At 38.0% G+C, this 19,363-nt stretch overlaps 1 protein-coding gene across 1 annotated transcript in view; it reads left to right on the top strand.

The window, feature by feature from the left end:
• ZNF277 (zinc finger protein 277) overlaps positions 1 to 18,861 on the top strand; it is a 53,778-nt gene extending 34,917 nt beyond the window's left edge. Inside the window, exons 5-13 of the mRNA XM_061988636.1 lie at positions 2,698 to 2,789; positions 4,013 to 4,123; positions 5,612 to 5,744; positions 12,618 to 12,685; positions 13,833 to 13,929; positions 14,451 to 14,493; positions 15,101 to 15,275; positions 16,248 to 16,556; positions 18,787 to 18,861. Of these exons, the coding sequence (XP_061844620.1) occupies positions 2,698 to 2,789; positions 4,013 to 4,123; positions 5,612 to 5,744; positions 12,618 to 12,685; positions 13,833 to 13,929; positions 14,451 to 14,493; positions 15,101 to 15,275; positions 16,248 to 16,428 (900 nt within the window). The 3' untranslated portion in view covers positions 16,429 to 16,556; positions 18,787 to 18,861. The remainder of the gene's footprint in view (positions 1 to 2,697; positions 2,790 to 4,012; positions 4,124 to 5,611; positions 5,745 to 12,617; positions 12,686 to 13,832; positions 13,930 to 14,450; positions 14,494 to 15,100; positions 15,276 to 16,247; positions 16,557 to 18,786) is intronic.
• The last annotated feature ends 502 nt before the right edge of the window (positions 18,862 to 19,363 follow it).

Raw genomic sequence — 19,363 nt, forward strand, 5'->3', positions numbered from 1 at the left:
AGTTATAGTAATAGCTCTTCTCCCTTCAGAGTCCCAGCAATGAAGCAAATGTAAAAGAGTGTTTGGTAGCATCTGTACAGAAGAAGAGCAGACCTCTTGCTTTCACTGTACTTGACTTTGAACTAATGCTTTTAGTTCCTCACCTATGCAAGTATAAGATTTGCTTGCTGGCCCAGAAAGTTCCATCTAGCCATGAGTGATGCCAACATTTGATGAAAGGAGTGTCCACCTTGGAAAATAATTTTTTAACTCCATTGAGTAAATTGATAAAGCAACAATGCTGGGTTAGTCAGTTTCCTAGCTGCTGAGTATGCTAGTGTAGGGACAAGAGAGAAGGGAGAGACAACAAAGTAGCAGAGGCACTGTCTGCGTCCTCCACACTTCTTCCCCCTCAGGCATAACAGGGAGCAGCAGCACACCAGGGTTCCAGTAAGTAATTTACATGAAATAGGAATCTGGAGCGAGGCAGCCAAATATTGCAGAACATTTATTTTTCCTCCTAGTAGAGCACAATTAGGAAGCTACGTTTAAATAACATTAATGGGAGGATGGAGGTGTTTAAACCTTTGCTATCTTAATGTTTGAATTGTACATGTTATCTTTTGATTTAGATTGTTTTTAGTGCGTTTTACAAAATACATAAACTTACATGCAGATGGCTTCAAGTTCAAGGTTAGCCAAATTGTCAGACGTGACACTGAGTGGAGAGAGGTGACAGCTTCGTGTACCAGAGAAAGCCCCAGTTCTTACTGATGTGCTGTGGAATGTTCACTGCATGTGTGGAGCAGGCAGATATCCTTAATTGCATCTCTGCTGAAGGGCCCTCACAGGAGGTGTTATGCTCCATTTATCTCTTTCCAGAGTCACCCCTGAAAAAATAGGAATTGATATTTCTGGTTTTTTACATTTTGCATAACGCAGCAGGACGTGAGCGGAAGTGGCCAGAAATTTGAGTAGGCGCTGCTGAGCATGACGTCGACAGGAAATGTACACCTTGTACTATGAAAAAACAAACAAAGCCCCAGAATCTGCTTTTTCAGAGTAATAGACTCTTAGCTGATGTGCAACAGCTACAGCTCCCAAATGGTGTGTTGACTATGGGCCCTAGAGTGGGCTATGACACGGTGTGCTCGTCTTCCACAGCAGCCACGGGCCCTAGGCCAAATATAACCCAAGTGTGGCATACTCCAGTGCTCTCCAGCCCGCATCCTTTTCATCCCTCTGCCCCTCCCTGGGTACAACATACTGCTCTTTTGGAAAAGAAACCAAGAGCACATTTATTTGACCAGTATCGGCCTCCTGTCATCTCTCAGTGGCGACAGGTTAAGTGGTAATCCCACACCAGCCCATCGATGCTGCATTACACATTTCGGTCTGTCATGACAATAGCTTAAGCCTTCCTCTTATTTCTTTTTGGATTTGAATGGGGGATACTCTTTCCTTTTTTCTTTTGGGGATTTTTTTTTCTTTCTGTCTTTTTTCTTTTTCTTCCTTTTCTGCCTTCTGTAGAGCTTATCCAACAGGCATAGATGTAAACTGTAGGCAAATTTGGGACTTAATTCATACAAAAGAGTCAATAAAGAGGTAGGTGAGAAGCTCCACTGTTGCAGGCTCTAAGGAGATAAAGAGAATGAGAAAATCCCCTAAGAAATTCAGTCAGGATCCCAAATGTCAGAAAGCAGGCAGTAGCACCTCTACATTGCACAGAAAATAAATCCTTTACTGGTTACCAGCACTTAAAACACAAGTACAGGATAGTGTACAGCTGGGCTGAAAATATGCTGAATTTTTATCCAAATACTGATTTTTCCCATGTCCTAAATTATTATGGCCTTTCCATCTGAAGTGTATAGTAACTCCACAGTATAACTACACAGCTTTAGTTAACAGCACCAGAGAAAATTGCCTGCTGCATAATATTATTGTTGCCAGGAAAATTATGTCAAGTGTTGTGAAGTGTCTAGCCTAGGTTGTTGCTCAACATTAAACAGGACCAATGCTAAAGGGAATCAGTTTCTCTTTTGCCCTGAGTTTAGTGTGTACCATAGCTCCTTGCAGAAACTGCCAGAGCTCTTGTCATCATTCTCATGATATGAAAAAGTCCTCTAGATTGCCTGCAATTAGCCATGTAAAATTGAGTTTATCTTTCCACTGGGCGTTATGTGGTTGTCCATAAACTTGCTTGCTGATAGCAGAGGTAAATCTGAACCCAAAGTAAAAACAATAAACTGATATATTGTATGCAGAATCATGTAAATAGAATCATAGAATGTTAGGATTACAAGGAATCTCTAGAGACCATCTATTCCACCCCCCCTGTAGAAGCAGATCCATCTAGATCAGGTCACATAGGAACGTGTCCAGGTGGATCTTGAAGACCTCCAAGGAAGGAGACTCCACAACCTCCCTGGGCAGACTTCAAAAAAACCTCACTGTGGACTGTAATTCTTTCCATACACCTTGTATAATAGGAGAATTTTACTGGACCTCGACTGGAGCAAATACTGCCTTTGAAAAACTTGCAATTTTTGGTGAGAAGCCATCCTCAAAAAAGACTAACATCTGGTTTGCATCCACAGCACATTTTAATTTTATATGTTCATTGTTACCAGTAAAGATAAAGAGGTATAACAACCTTATATGATGGAATGATTAGTATTTTTTATATGACTAACTGTTTCTGTTTCTTTTCAATAGAGAGAAATTCTGGAACAGCAACAACGAGAGAGATACGACACAAGTTTTCGTAGCATGTGCATGTTCTGCGATCAAGAATTCACAGGAAACAGGTTTGTTTATTGACCTGTCTGCTTTTGCTTTAAATGCATCTTTGTTTATGGTTTGTATGTCATTGAGCCAGTTAATGCCTAATGGAGGACTCAGAAGATAGAATTAATTTCAAGGTATAGTATAAGTATTTCTTTCAACTGCAGTTCCATTTTCAACAGACCCTCTCCCACTTCTCAGTCCTTTATTTATTCAAGTACAACTTTTTGTACTGCACAGTAAGCTAGAGTTGGAAACTGAACCATTTTAAAGAGAGACAGTTTTTTTCAGCAGTTATTTTAGTGGCCAATAGAGCTATTTAAGCCAGTATGGCTGACAAAAAAGGTAATTCTATCTAGTTACACGTTTTCCTACTTAAACTTCACCAAAACAGTGTTGAAGATCAAATAGAAAAGAGGAGAGGAAAATTAGAGTGAGAATGGAGAACTGCACCGTCCCCGCAAGTCATCCCAATGTTGTGTTAGTGTCCTGTTCTCTTTACTGCCTGATGTAGCAAAGTTCACATCACTGAGTCCCCAGGAACTTTATCTTTTATATGTACTCTTGCATCTGACAGATAGAATACATTGTGTGAAAAATCTCACCTGGACTGTGGTAAAAGCAAAGCTTAGCAATGTCAACACCTGGGTATTTCTTTAGTCTCTAAAAGCAGAAGTTCAGACCTATAGAGATGTTGGGCACTCAAGGAATTAACCAGTATATTACTACTAGAAAAACATCTTATTTGAACATTTCTTATGTTTGTTCATGCATATTTTTGAGTGCTGTTTGTGTTGCTAGTGCTATGTGAAGCAATACTGATGTAAAAGCATATCACATCAAAAATTTCCGCTTTGTTAACCAGCATAGAGAAAACTCACAAATGGCTTTTTAGAATGTTTCTCAAGACAGTTGTTTGAAGCATTATTTGCTTATTCAGGTTAATAAATAAGCTTTGCTAACAGTGAGGATCAAAGTTATATTGTAATTTTCATTTAGAGGATTATATTTCAGACATGCAAATTAAACAGCTAAAATGTTACTGAATGTTCAGCAGAGCTGAAATTGAAAACTTCCTATTTCAATAAAGTCGGATTTTTCTCTTCTAGTAGTGGCAGCCATGCTAATACTGTTTATTTAATGTTGGCTCTTGCATTTTTAGAGCAACTGGTGTATTTTGAGTCACTAATTGAATAATTCTATGTATCCAAAAATAAGTAATGTTCTTTTCTAATTTCTTTTGTAGATCTGTCCTTCTCAATCATATGGCAAGAGAGCATGCTTTTAACATTGGGCTGCCAGACAACATTGTGAATTGCTGTGAGTTTTTGGCTGTATTGCAGGAGAAGCTTGACAAGTCAGTATTTTTTTACTTCTTTTTCTTTAATATGCTTAGATTATATTTCTTTTAACCTTGGAAATAAGTTAAAATTAATCCAACATTCGTGATTAGTTAAGAAGAAACAAAGAGAGAATGTAAGTTTATTGTGAGTGCTCTTAGAATGCTTTCTGTTGACTTTTTGAAAGGTAATGTGTAACAGTTCGTACTGTATGTTGGAGATACGTAGTCCTGTGCTCCAGTTGTTATTGTTACTGCACAGTTTCTATTGACATCATTAATAGCATGTCTTTTTTTTTCTCATGACTGTTAATATTCTTTCTCAGTTTGTTTGGCTAAACATTTCTTTATTTACCGAATATAGAGTTCCTATGCCAATCTTCATTTGCCTCTATATATTGATAATGTGGGGTTTGGTCTCTCCCTTACCTACTACTTACAGAGTACATATAGCAGAATGGGAAAGCCAGTGTATATCCTGCCTCAGAAACACATAAATCTGAGATGGCTGAAGAAGTTAAAGGGAACTTGGGAGAAGAACTTGGGTAGCAAAGAGCAAAAAAACTCTTTAACTTTTGAGTTTCCTGTGCAAGTATCTAAGTGCCCTCTATGGATTTCGTAGATGGGACAATATGAAGTATGCTGCAAATATAAACTGGGCTCTTGCAGAAAATGTACTTCCTTAAGAGTAAAATTGTATATTTAACAAAATTAGTAGATTTTAATGCTATCTGTAGTGAAAGACTGTAGGAAAAAATTGCCTAAATCTTGGACTTAGTTATGAAAAGTCACAGAACACTGGGAATTGTGAAAATTAGCATATGAACATGAGATTAAATATCCTTGGAAGTAAATTTAGGATCCATTAGTTTGTACATCTAGGAAAAAAAAGGAAAAATAAAAAGCTATGGAAAGGATGGAAAAGGCAACAGTGCTTTCTAATTTAGTCTTTGGCCTGTCACAGAACACGCAGTCACAATGGCTATGTGTTAACTTTTTCCAGAAATGAAGAAATGAAGATGGATTAAAAATGCCTGTTACGTTATCGTGGGTGTTGCCTAATGCACCGAGTTACTGTGCTCACTGATAAATTGCAACTTTTCTATTCACAAGTAGGGCCTGAGGTGCTTTTTTTAGGTGGAGATTTCTCAGAGCCAATCTTTTCTCTACTTACTACACATGATAAAATTGCTTCCAAAGCTGTGAATGGCCACTGTCCCTACTGCTAAGAATAGACTTAATAGTTAACACTAGTAGAATAGTACCTGACAATATTAAGAGGAGAAAAACCTTGTGTCAGGCAAGTAGCATGACTTTATTGGGTATTCTGAGGGAAAGCATTACGTACTGTTCCTGGGAATGCCATTCACAATTAGAGCAAACATTTTTCTGTTCTTTTACATTTAGCTTATTCTTAGGATTAATCTTTCTCCAGCTTATTTAAGAGTATTCTCTCATTTACTATTTTCATTTTAACATGTTGACCTGTTTACCTTTTTATTTTAGTTTGCAGTGTTTATACTGTGAAAAAATCTTCAGAGACAAAAACACACTTAAGGATCACATGAGAAAGAAGCAGCATCGCAGAATCAATGCCAAAAACAAAGAATATGATAAGTTTTATATCATTAATTACTTGGTAAGTGGTTATGTAAATAATTAATAAATTAACTAAAAGAGATACAGACAATATCTTCTAAAAAGTGAGTCATTCCAAACCAGCAATTAGTACAAAGGTCAAAAATCAAATGAAAGACTCTTAATAAATATGATAATTCATGGTATGATGTTCTGGATAATTGTTAAGCTAAGGAAAAGGAAACATTCATTGTCGAGAATTGATTTTGAGACATACAGGAATGCAGCTTAAAGTGACGCTAATCATTGTGTCATTAGTGCTCAGTCTCTGTTTGAATAACCAGAAGGGAAAATGAGATAGAGTAATGAAGTAAATGAAGGTCTAACTTGAATGCTATTGGCTTTGAGCTTGTTTTCTACAAACCTTAAGCTGGAAGTGCTCTTCAGAGTATAAATTAAATACAAGGAGGAGGAAAATGAAGAAATAGATTAAAGAAAAAGTAAGTGTTCATTTTTAGCCTCTAGGTAGGTGTATGTTGCTAAGTATTAACATCTTTTATCTCAGACCTTTGAGAGTGTATATGCATGTGTGTGTGTAATAGATTTTCACTTGCTGTCTTCAACTCATTAATATAGGGGCTGCTTCAAAAGCTGCTAATTCTGTTCCAGAAATAACTATCTTTCACCTGAACTAGCTGTTGTGCCTTCTACGTATGTTAATATCCTCATTATAAATAAGCATCCTTGACTGTTTTGCCTAGTCTTTCCCTTTAATTTCTCTCCCTGGGTTTTACTCTAATACTAAGAACAAAAAATATGTTTAACGCTCTGCCAAGTCCCTTCTACCCAAGATGGAGTGAATTCACTCTGTGATCCTGTATTCTTTCCTTCCAAAGATCAATGATCTGGGGCCTATATTTTCATTTCTAGATACTAAAATATCACTGGTTTAAAAAGTGACCTAAACTTGCTGCACAGTGAGGAAAACATTTTGAAGTTCTGCAGGGTTGATGTTCGTTCACTTCTTCCTGGCAACAGGCTTGAATTTAACTTTGTAATTGTTTTAAGTTATTTTAATAGCTTTGTTCTTCTTTGCTAGTCCTGCAGGTAACCTTATGTTTTCAGAACTTGGCATTGTTTTTAAATCACCTTCTGTCTCTAGTCTATGTGAATTGTTCAGATTTTAATCTATCCTAGTTTTGACCAGGAAATTGAGCTAGAGGATTGTCCATAAACACGGAGAACCGTGTGATATTCATTCAAAACTTTGAGAGACATGCATGGAGGTCATAACATCAGTGCAGACACAGTGACTGTCATGTCGTTAAGCAGAATATGCCAAAGTGAATATAACGGCAAGACTAATATTCATATACCTATCCTCTTTTCCCACTGTCTCCAGTAGCTCCAAAATGGGCTTTGTCCGTGCTGTCTACTGAGAATGATCTGTGGCCTGTATGCTTCCTGAACCACATCCAGGCATTGTCTGAGTAGTGCTGCTGGCGTGGCCACGGAACATGCAAACTACTAAACACTATGGGCAATCAGTGCTCAAGTCAGGGCCATGGTCCACTTTAGTTACTGCTGGTATTCTGGGCAGGACTTTGCAGAGTAACTTCTTATGCCAGCCAGAACCAATTCAGGTATTGATCACTTAGCAGCATCACTTAGAGATGTTTTTTTCAGGTTCTTGCTATTGCAGACAGAGGATGGCAAACAAAATAAAACCCATCAAGCCACCAGCAGAGTCTTCATGTGCAAGGTTTATATCAGTGTGCTGCCAGTGCTTCTTCTGAGACATACTTTGAATGATCACAGTACTTTGTCTAGTTCTATGTGCTCTGCTACAGCCATGTTTTCTTTCCACACATTTTCAGTTGTCTTTCACTATTTTCTACTCAGTGGACTGTTTCTACTCGTCCTTTCTGATCCTTCAAACTTTAGCCATATCAGAACTGCTGAAATTTCTTCATTTAAACAAAGGAATTTTTCTGGAGTCAAGGATTGAAAATAGACTAAAAATTATGTCTTAAACACTTATAAAATAGTTAACTGTAAAACATGTATTTACACAGTAATGTTGCATGAGATTGATTTTTTTTCATTAACAATAAATTTTTTGGATACTGCCTACATAGTAGAAAGTGTTTGCTTTCAAGATAGCCTGTTTTGCACAAAGGATAGAAAGGATGGCCTTTACATGTGAGAAGAAATAACGTTATTCCCTACTGCACATATGTGGTGTACAGTACATTATATTAATGTGATAGGATGCCTGTTTTTGAGCTGAGTCTATATTCAGTGAATTTGAGATGGTATGCAAGGTTAGCTTTCTGTAATGGTTTGATTTTGCTTCCTCTCTCCCAGTACCTTACAATTTATTAGAGGATATTTTTTCTAATGTCTGCTATCAAGCTTTACTGACTTCTCAATGAGTCTTTAAAGAACTGTGCTCCGTATTGCTCTAAATGCTACGGGGAATTACACAATTTCACAGACAGAGAGGGATAACAGGTCTTATCTGAAATGGCAGAGGTACTGTTCCAAAATTTACTGATGAATTCATCTTGACCTGAAGACGTAGGTATACAATTTATCTATTTTTTTCATGTTGTCACATAAATGTTTGAATCTTGAGAATGTAACAAAGACCTTTCTGCATGACAGTTTGATCAAGCTTGTTTTCATCGTAAAGAGACTATAAGGCTAAGTAGGTCTCTAATAATAAACATCAATATTATCACAGACTTATGCACTTTACTTTTAGGACGTGCACCATTAAAGCCTTTCTGTCAGCAATTGGATCTTAAGCTATTTAAGTGGATAGTACTTTATTACAACCATCTTACAGACATTGTCCTTTTTATGTAGTTTTCCCTTATGTATTATCTTTGTCAAGTATTGCATAAAATAGCCTTATTAAGCTGGAACTGGCAGTTTCCTTTATTTTGTGGCTTTTGTACTGAGAGGGGTTAAGGGATATTTGTTCATATGTCCTGGAAATGTCTGCTGAATTGCCTTATGATCTTCTGGCGAGTTCTTACTTGTGTTTTCAAGCTGATGGCAGAGATCCCATTGATTTCATTTAGAGCAGTAGTCTTGCCTGCCTTCTTCCTTTCCCTCCATTCTTTTTTTTCACTTGTGTTTTTAGTGTAGTTGTGAGAATCTGTTTTCATAACATATGTTACATTTTATGTCTGTGTGCTGGTAAATCCCTCCCCTAAATTTCCAATTTGGCATAGCAATGAGTAACTAAATGCAAGTTCCTTTGTAAGTATTTTGGTATGCTGAGACTTTCTATTACTTCTGTCAAGACCTACAAGCTGCTTTGATTTGTCTACTCCCATATCATTGACATGTTCTCATTCCTACATGGTTAGTGTTCAGTTATACGTGATCTTTAGTAGGAGTGGAAGCTTTTTTTGTCATGTGTGTGATAGATTTATTTCATAAGTAAGTACCAAAAGTTTATTATTAGATAGTTACATTGAATTAGAGTGGGAGTTTTACAATTACACAGATGACTTGAAAGGCAGTAGGGTCACTTCCCTGATGGATTTGCAGATCTTTTGTCAGTGTTGTGTAAGTATGGAAGATGATACCAATCCTATTCATAAAAGCTTGAAGTGTAAATTGAAAAGGAGTAACTGGTAGTAGAGAGTGAAGAACTGAGCAACAATGCATCCAAGATGTATATGCCCGTTACCCGATTTCTCTTTTCTCCAAAAAAAGCTTTAAACCTCATTTTCTTGTTTGTGTGCTGTGTCAGCCTATGGCCGAATGACTCACCTTGCACAAGGAGCCATGTGAAACTAGAGAGAGAAAAACTGTGTAGTCTGTGGTGCCTGCTGGAGGCCATGAAAGAACAGAAGGCAGTATTAAGACTCTCTTATTCCCAGCCCAAGGAACTGAGGCAGACCCAGACTGACAAGGCCTTCCCTTCTGTGTTCACCTGATTGTTACCATCAGTGCTTTAAGTACAGAGTATCTTTTGTAGGGAGCACAGATGTTTATTTTCAAATTGACTAATGGCATGCACCTGAAGTAGTATAACTTCACTATAATGAATGCACTTATGACTAAGCTAGACAGATGAAAAATGGTACCTGTTACTTACTAGAAAACTTGTTTCATAAAGCCTTTACTTTTCCTCCAAGATAAAAAGGTGCTTTCTCCTTACTGCTGAGTCCTAAAGCATTGTTATTATCTGTTTGAGACCAGGCAAAGAATGTTAAGAGGGCGACTATTTATATTTAGCCTGTTTCAACTTACATAGTGTATATTTTGTAAAACAGTAAAGGGAAACCCTTCGTCAGTTGGTTGTAGTTCAAGGCTTTGAAAATTCCCTCGAGTGGAGAAAAGCTTCATCTTGAAATTCATCCAGTGCCTATTAACTGATGGTGGGGTAAGGCCACCTCTTCTGTGTGGTAAAGCAGTTTAATTTCTGCGGCAACATAGAACAGTTCAAATGATGGCAGTCAGGCAGGTGAGAAGAAGAGTGAGAAGAAATGTGCCAGGGAAAGCAGCATCTGTTTGGAGCTTCTGAGCTCCACAGGCCTGGAACTACATTTGCATCTAGTTCAGTAACTGCTCTTTTGGGAAAGCTGCTCAAGATACCAGCTGCTGTTTCTAATTTCTCCTATCTCAGCACTTCTTCTCAAGTTGGGGTATGTTGCCTCAATGAAGCACAGAGACGTTCTCCCTGTACAACCTTTAAAACTGTGCTCAAGTTGAGAAGGTGAGTTGTCAGGGAGGCAATTAATGTCTGTGCATTTAGACTTTTTGAAAGAGGAAATAATCAAACCACACACATTTGCATGCTCTCCTCACTTTGTTATAGGATTGTCCTCTCTGTGAGGTACTGTAGCAAGTATTTTTTTTTAAAAAATGTTTTTTCTTGGATAAATGTCAAGGCCTTCAGGTTTTTTATTTATGCATTTTCTACTGTTTGAACTACTAACAATGTCAAGTCTAGTTTTTTTCTCTGGTTTTGTTAAGAATTTCGTGGGAATCTCTGGAGATGTTTTCTGGGAGCTCTTGCATCTTGATGAAAGAGCAAGAGAAGTTGAATACTTAACAAAGGTACCCTTGGTCCCAGATGCGTATCATGCTGTAGAACTGATAAAGTGGGTTGGGTTTTTTTTAAATACATTTGAAAGATCTTTAAGAATGTTTCGAAGAACTCTTTCCCACTCAATTGCTCAGCTTCAGTCTCTTGGCACTTTCATCACAGTGTCCCTAGTTATTACAGTTTTCCAGTGATACAAGACCTGGTTAGCTTTTTCCTTTTTTTCCTCCTCTGAATATAAATAGATGAGGGAAACAGAGACCTTTTACAAGATTATTCCCCACCTTCTTCACAGAAACACCATAAAGAAACAGAAACAATGGCAAAGCTTGTGCGTGTTTTTTTCCCTTTCACCTTCACTTAAAAGATGAAGCCTAATCTTGTCTGCTGTTTTGAACATACTGTTTTTGGGTTTGTGCACGCATACTTTAGTATGGCGAGGATGAAAATTGTGAGCATTCGTCTTCATTTTGCAGAGGTTGTGAGCCACAATCCTGCCACTAAGGTGTTAACAGCCATAGGAAACTAGTGTGCAGCTGGGAGAACATGTGGTGAGAGGTGTTAACGGCTTCATGTTATCTCACAGTAATGGTGACACTAATGAGTCTCCCCTGTAACTCAGAGAGTACAGGCACTGCCATGTAGCATCACTGAATTAATTACTGAATTTTCATTCTGTACTATAAGATGACATTATGTTTAGAGCTGTCTAGAGACATTTGTTTATCACGTACCTGATAGACACTAACAGCTTAGAAAGTTTTCATTAAATTATTAAATGATGGATATCTTTTTCTTCTTTTTACAAACAACCATAAAGGCAATAATAACACTTGTTACTAAGGATGTTATTAAATATATTTATTAGAGGGAATATTTGAATGAAATAAATGAAAGGATGACATTTTCATTAGCTGCCTGTATTTTTAACAGGGACAAGATCATCAGCTATGATCTTTGTGTATCCTTCACAGCCAGTTTAAAAGTATGAGTTCAAAAATACTGTTTCGATTACTGGTTAGTCTTCTCAGGTTTATTTTTAAAAGCAGGAAGAATCACAGGAAAGAAAAACACTAGCTAAAGATTGCTGCTGCTATTTCAAGTAGAGCAATGCAGCTTTTTATTGCCTGTTATTTATATATCACAGTCATGCTGAGAGTACTTGCCATTGTGCTGAATGCCGCAGAAATGTATTGTGATATACCTTGTGCTGAAGGTCTTTAAGATATAAATAAACAACACAAAAAGTGAAAGGAAGAAAAGAACACCATGAATAGATGTGCTCACATTCACACCTGAGAAGAGGATGGAAGAGAAACTGGAGCCTGGTTCAGAGATCATGCTGCCTTTCTGAACCCTCTGTAGCTAAGTTTACACCATGCATTTTTACTGACATAACCTTGTACGAGGAACAAGCACTGACTGGTGTAGCTATGCCAACTAAAAGTCTCAGGTGTGAGAGCTGTATTGTTCAAGCTGCACATGCTGCATGAAGAGCAAGGTAGGCAGATTAGATTGACCAAGTGTGATGGCAAACTCAAGAGAGTAATAACATATCCACCTCAGGAACATCTTGATAGTGTTGTGACCCTAGTTTCACACAGAGCTTGGATGTATTTCTCGAGAGCCCTGTGCCAAATCATTGTTTTCCCAGACATAGGGTGGGGAATGCCCCACTAAAAGATAAAACAAATAGTTATTTTTAAAGTTATTACTAAAGTAGTGTTGTATTTAACTCACAGAAATACCAAAGTTATCCAAAATAAGATGCTGATTGTGGCTTCTGAGGAGTTCATTCAGTTGATTTTTTAAAAAATGTGATATGAATCAGGAATTTTTTCTTTCCTTTTCTTTTTTTCTCCCCAGGAATTTGGAAAGTCCTGGGAGGAAGTGCAGTCAGAGGATGACCGGGAATTACTAGATAACCTAGAAGAGTAAGAGTTATTTGTGTGCCTATTATAAAGACTTACAAGACCTTTACTATTGAAAGTAGTTACAAGGAAAAGGCTGTGCATAGTTAAGATTCATTTGAGCCAATGAAATCCACTCCAAATTGTTCTCATTAAAGACAGTTCTTCACCATAAGAGCTGTAAATTTCATGTTTCAACCACAGGCCTATTTTTTCATTTGCATAGAGGTCAAACAAAAGCCTTTTGGATGTAAACAAAATGGGTTATTTTTACCAAAAAAACAGTTGAGTGGCTCTTGCTCAAAATTAAAGATCAAGAGTATGAATGAGAAAGAAATGGTAAAGTTTGATAAAAAGGTAACAACTAGAGATTAAAGCAGGATTTCAAAGGAAACTTCTCAGCAACGCTGAGGGTGACATCTACCTCTCCTCTGCATTCTTCTGCGGTCTACACCCTCAGATTACTGTGGAGGTGTCTTCCTTCTGAATAAGTTACTCTGAACTGAATAAGCAGGAAGTAATTTGTGGGTCTCATGGCCTCTGACCTTCCTGGTTCTATCTGTGACTTGAGATTAATTTTACTTGATTATACCTGGTTGCAATAATATTTCTCCCAGCAGTAGTGAGGATTTAAATGGATATGTTGGTGAAGTATCTTCTCTGCGCACATCTAAATGTAACATAAATGAGTATCTCTTTCAGGAATAATAATGTTTGATAAGTAAATAACAGAGTGAACTCTGCTTGATGATTATGTCTTTGGCTGATGTATTGAAATATTAGAGAAGTATAAAAGAATTTTAAAAGACCTTATAAAAATAAACTCTGAACACGATATTTGATGACTTGCCAAACTGGATAGAAACTGAAATTGAGATCCTGTTTGTCAGTGTGAGCAGTTTCAAGTAAGACTTATTGCCTGTCCACACAGGAATTAGCCAACAGTAACTGCTCAGTTACTCCCGAATTTGTAATTTTTTTCTGGACTTTAAACCAGATTCTAATAATTTATCTTGCTCTAAATCCACACTGTCTCTTGCACTTCCTTAAAGTATTCAGCTTCTCTGGATTTATTTCTAGTGCCATGAGTGCAAAATCTGAAGTGCCCTTTGACGAAATGTCTCTTCTCTTTTCCACAATTAAATGAATCTTTTTGACTCTTGATCATAAGAGACTGGTCTGACTGGGAAGAGCATCCTGTATGTGCAGTTTGCCTGTTCTGTGAACAACAAGCAGACACCACAGAAAAACTGTATCTTCACATGCAGGTAAGACTTGTTTCAAGTAACAGTTCTTTCATCACTTTGGAATTTTAAAAGAGGATTATAGTATCTTTGTTAAGATCATATCAGATGCTGCATTAGGATGCGCTCTTCAGCACAGAGTTAAAGTACTGCCTTCGTCTCCAGCGTCCATTCTCTAAAATATGCAGAGGAGTCAAGTTTTACCTTGAGAGTATGACTGTGACAACCTGTTACTTGCGAGTGTACAGACTGGCACAGACAATGAAGAGGTCATATTATAGAGTCTTGAGGATTTAATACACTTTACTGGTTAGCATCTGTGTTTCAGTTTAAGGAAACTATTTAACAGGAGCGTTGGAGTTTAACAGAACACAAAAGTTTCTGATTAAACAAAATATTTGGAGGTTTGGTTTGGTTTCATGTATTAGTGTTTGCATGTCTATATGCATATGTCTGTGTCAGTCCATGAAAAGCTGAGCTGTTTTTAACTTTAAATAGTAGTAGTGGAAATGAGGTGTTTTTTTCTTTCCTTTTTTTTCCTTCAGAAATCACATGGATTTGACTTTCCCAAAATAAAATCAGAGCATGGTGAGTAAGAGATGCTGTAATTGTCAGCATTTGTCACTGGTGTGGAGAAAACCACATCATAAGAATAGTGGAAGACAACTGTATCAATTTGATTTTTGTTCAGATATTAACTTTTCCATTATGGAAACTATTTCTGCCAGCTCATAAAAGAAAGCCAAGAACACTTTGTTTTTCTGCAATGGCTGTTAGTGCCAAGGATGTGTGCTATTTTCTTTAGAACCATTGGATTCTTTAGCAGAGTAGCTTCTACAAATATCCACTCTATGAGTCCCAGGTCTGGCTACTGGAGCCCCGGAAGCATTATCATTATTACTGTTATTATTATTACTATGCCTGCTGATATTCATTTGCCACTTAGAAGGCAGTGCTTTAAGCTTGTTTGGTCAATGCTTCCTTTCTGCTGTAGACTGTGAGGAAGCGAAGTGTTTGCAACTTTTATGTTAAAAGAAGGGCTAGTTCCTCTGCTGCTGGGAAAAAAAAAACACTTGTTGAGTTAATATTATAAGTTACTAGTCTTCAGCAAACTCTTATCAATTAGTAAGCTTAATCCAAGAAAGTATCTGTAAATGGAGATTCCCAAGTGCTTGTTTATTACCGTCTCTCCCAGGTCTGAACTTTTATCAGCAAGTAAAGCTAGTGAACTTCATCAGAAGAGAAATCCATTATTGTCGTTGTTACAACTGCCAGGAGAAATTTCAGTCTAAAGGAGAATTGATAAACCATATGGAAGAGACCAAGCACATTACATTCCTGCCAGCCAGGTCTACATGGGATCAACCACAGTAAGGGCAAACATGTTTCTTCCAGTATCTATGCTGTTACTTGATATTGTCTGTAAAACAGGAAGTTAACAATTCTGGGTTTTGCCCATTCAATAGTGCCCTGAGCTCCCCAGTTCTACTGGCCCAGATAAAACAGTAAGGTGTCTCAGAACTACTCAGAATTAGCAATGTCTGTACCATCTGAAGCTAAAACGAACATGGGATACCACTCTCCTAGTTGCATCCAGGATGCACTGTCTCCAGAAGTTGTGTCTGCACTGTCAATCAGTATGCTAGAGAAGTTTATTGTTGCAAAATTGTGTTTTGCCTGTATTTGCGGTTGTGCAGTATGTGCTGAAAGGCTTATGTGGTGCACTCAGACCAGGTTACCTCCTAGTGGAACCAAGGTTGAGTCTGTGCACCAAAGTGACAGATGTCTCTCTTATAGGCATAAGCTCTTCCAGCCATATTTCATGACTAGTAAAGATATGCCTTGGACATACGGTTCTAGAACCGCATCAGACCCCTTCTTTTTTATGTCTAAGGTAGTATATGTATAATGTCTTCCTAACAAAACAAGTTGGTTGTTTACTTTTAGTTTTCCCCATAAGAAATAGAGTGTAACATAACACTGGCTCAGATTGTGAGTAGACTGAGTAGGTCTGGGGGATGATGCTGTAGGTGGTAGGGCACAGGGAGTGTTCTAGCTCAAACACATCAGTTCAGCATTTGCAGTGGGACAAATTTGGATCTATGGTCTCAGTTGTGACAACATACAACTGAAGAAACAGGGGGAAAGACTTGTCTGTTGCCAGCTCTTATGTATGACTCTTCTAAGATGTACATGCCCATTGTTTTTTGGGATGTGCTATTTACTCTCATTCCAGACAAGCAGACCTTCTAATTCCTCACTCTTAAGAATCTAGTATTATACAATATGCTCTGTCTCTTTTCTAACAAAATATGTGACTAATTATACTTTGCGGCTTTCAGGTATTATTTTCCTACCTATGAAAATGATACACTCCTATGTACGCTGTCAGACAGTGAAGATCTGATAACTGAGGATCAAAGTGAAGGTATCCCTGTTGTAAGTGAAGATGTCTCCAATCTAAGAGCTCTCAAACAGAGCAGTGTTTTAAACCAACTCTTGTGCGAAGATAAGAAGAAGTAGGAGAAATTTTGACTTTGAATTACAGTTGCTAACTTTTGACAAAAAAAGAAAAACCACCACCACGTTCTTTCACTAATACTGGAATATGAGTGGGCAAATATTACATGAATGGGAATGCTAAATAAAATGTAAGTGTAAACTTGTTCTGGTTTATCTTCCTTTAAATTCTAGCTTTATTTTAAAATAAGTGCTGGACTTTCTGCTTCACTCTTTGAATACTTCTAGTAGTATTTACAAATAAGATTTTCCATCTTTTTTTCTACAATCTGAATACAGCATCAGAATTCTGTTTTAAGAATGTCTTGTGAAAGGCATAAACAATGAGATGTGTCTTGATATATAAGCCGGTGGGTGAGTCTTCTGTGTGTTTTTGCTGTTAGCATACAGAAAAGTGCCTGAATTTAATTCTTGGTGTTTTACGTAAAGCAAATTTCTAACCTTAGACCATCTTCAAGTGAAAACAGATCTGTATATCTCTATTCCTTATCATCAATATGTAAGATATATGGTGCTTGTTCTGAAAACTGTCTCAGAAACACCAGTGAAGCAAATGGATATCTGCCAATCTAAAGCCAAAAAAAGCATAGGAACAATTGCAATTTCAGTTGCATCAAAGACCCAAAGAATTTAAAGGAATCTTTCTGTATGTTTATTAACTGAGTTGTGAAAGAAATTACTTAGAGGATTGCAGACACATAAATCCAAATTAAATCTTTAAAATCTCAACTCCACTGTCCGTTAAAGGTACCATACTTCCTTTAATACTGAACTTTAAAGTTCTCAAAGTAGCAGAAGGTCTTCAGCATGCCGGAAAGCACCTCAGTCTTGATAGGGCACAGGGCATAGTTCCTGCTAGGATAACCGAAACTAGATATTTCTGCCCCTCTTTCTCCTCTGAAACCTTAAGTAGTAGTTCCAAAGTTCAGATTTGGGTTTCCATAATACATGTAACTGCTTTCAAAACTGGCAGCACATTCATTTTTCTTCTTTAGGGCGGTATTAGAGCACTTGTTGAAAGCATGGGAGTCTTGGCTCAATATCCTTCCCTACTTGGGAAGATTCAAAGCTACAGCTTTGACTTTGCACAGACCTCTGTACCAGAGATTGATTGCTATCAAGAAGAGTTGTTGTCATTATGCAGTGATTGAGAATTATATAGCAGTCCTTGGGAACAGGGGCTAAAATTCAAATCTTTACTTGTGTTCTGCTAACCTTCCATATGGATGGACCTACTCTGCGATGAGTGGAAAACAGGCTGGATGGCCGGGCCCAGAGAGTCATAGTGAATGGAGTTAATTCCAGTTGGCAGTTAGTCACGAGTGGTGTTTCCCGGGGCCCAGTGCTAGGCCCTGTTTTATTTAACATCTTTATCAATGATCTAGATGAGAGGATTGAGTGGCCTCTCAGTAGATTCGCAGATCACACCAAGCTGAGGGAAAGCCCTTCAGAGGGACCTGGACAGGCTGGATAGATGGGTTGAGGTCAATTGCATGAGGTTCAACAAGGCCAGGACCTACACTTGGTCTCCAACAACCCCAGACAATGCTACAGGCTTGGGGCAGAGTGGCTGGAAAGCTATCTGGCAGAAAAGGACCTCGGGGTATTAACTGACAGCTGCCTGAATGAGAGCCAGCAGTGTGCCCAGGTGGCCAAGGCCAATGCTATCCTGGCCTGTGTCAAAAATAGTGTGGCCAGCAGGACCAAGGAAGTGATTGTCCCCTTGTACTCGGTGCTGGTGAGGCCATGTCTCAAATTTTTCTGTTCAGTTCTGGGCCCCTCACGACAAGAAGGACATTGAGGTGCTGGAGCATGTCCAGAGACAGGCAATGAAGCTGGCGAAGGGTCTAGAGAACAGGTCTGATGAGGAGCAGCTGAGGGAGCTGGTGTTGTTTAGCCTTGAGAAGGGGAGGCTGAGAGTAGACATGATCACTCTACTGGATCTCTTCTCTCCAGTAACAAATGATAGAACATGAGGAAATGGGTTTAAGTTGCGCCAGGGGCAATTTAGATTGAACATTAGGACGAACATTTTCACTGAGAGGGTTGGAATGGGCTGCCCAGGGAGGTGGTAGAGTCAGCATCCCTAGAGGTATTAAAAAACGCATAGATGAAGTACTGAGGGATGTGGTTTAGTTTAGTAATGGGCCTGGCAGTATGAGGTTAGTGGTTCAACTCAATGATCTTAAAGGTCTTTTCCTACCATAAAGATTCTATGATTCTATATCTGCCTGATTTATCCTGCAATAGAGTTGCATCAGTTTCTTTTATTTTGCACTGAACTTGCTTTCTTCTGGCATTACCCATCACCCACTAGCAATTCTCTTTGCTTCCCCTTTTCTTATTTGCTCTTGGTCCCAGGTGTTCTGGAGATGTTAGAACAAGAGTATGCTGAAAATGTACTGGGAAAGACTGATCAGTCACTTAACTGTACCACAAAGCAGAAACAGAAGCAATATCTGACTCTGATGAGAGGAAGTGAGATAGAAGTGATTCAGCAGGTGCTGAGAATACAGACAAAAGAAGGGAGCAGGTAAAAGAAGGGGGCAGGTGTAGTCATATGTCTGCATTGGCTATGTACCAGTTTAGGTTCAAAAAATTAGGAAGAGTAATCCCAATATTTTTATGTTAGAACATCTGACCATCTTACATAAGTTGTAGTCTGTACTTCTTGCATTTATATATATCTTAATTTCTTGCAGGAATTGCAATGGCTGTTGCTGTTGGTTAATTTTGCTATTGTTGAGTAATTTTCTTACCAAGCAATTAATTTATTCCTAAATAAAAAAAATATTCCAGTCTTTGCTTTTCAGTCAGATTCTTAGCTGAAGTGGAAGTAAGAGTTGATAGGATTTACATTAATGATAAGTGTGTTGAGCAATGGAAAATTCAGCAAGAGAACTATGGCTAAATCAGCAGCACACGAATGTGTTTTATG

The sequence above is a fragment of the Colius striatus genome, chromosome 1 (assembly GCF_028858725.1).
Source record: "Colius striatus isolate bColStr4 chromosome 1, bColStr4.1.hap1, whole genome shotgun sequence".
In the NCBI taxonomy this organism is placed as follows: Eukaryota; Metazoa; Chordata; class Aves; order Coliiformes; family Coliidae; genus Colius; species Colius striatus.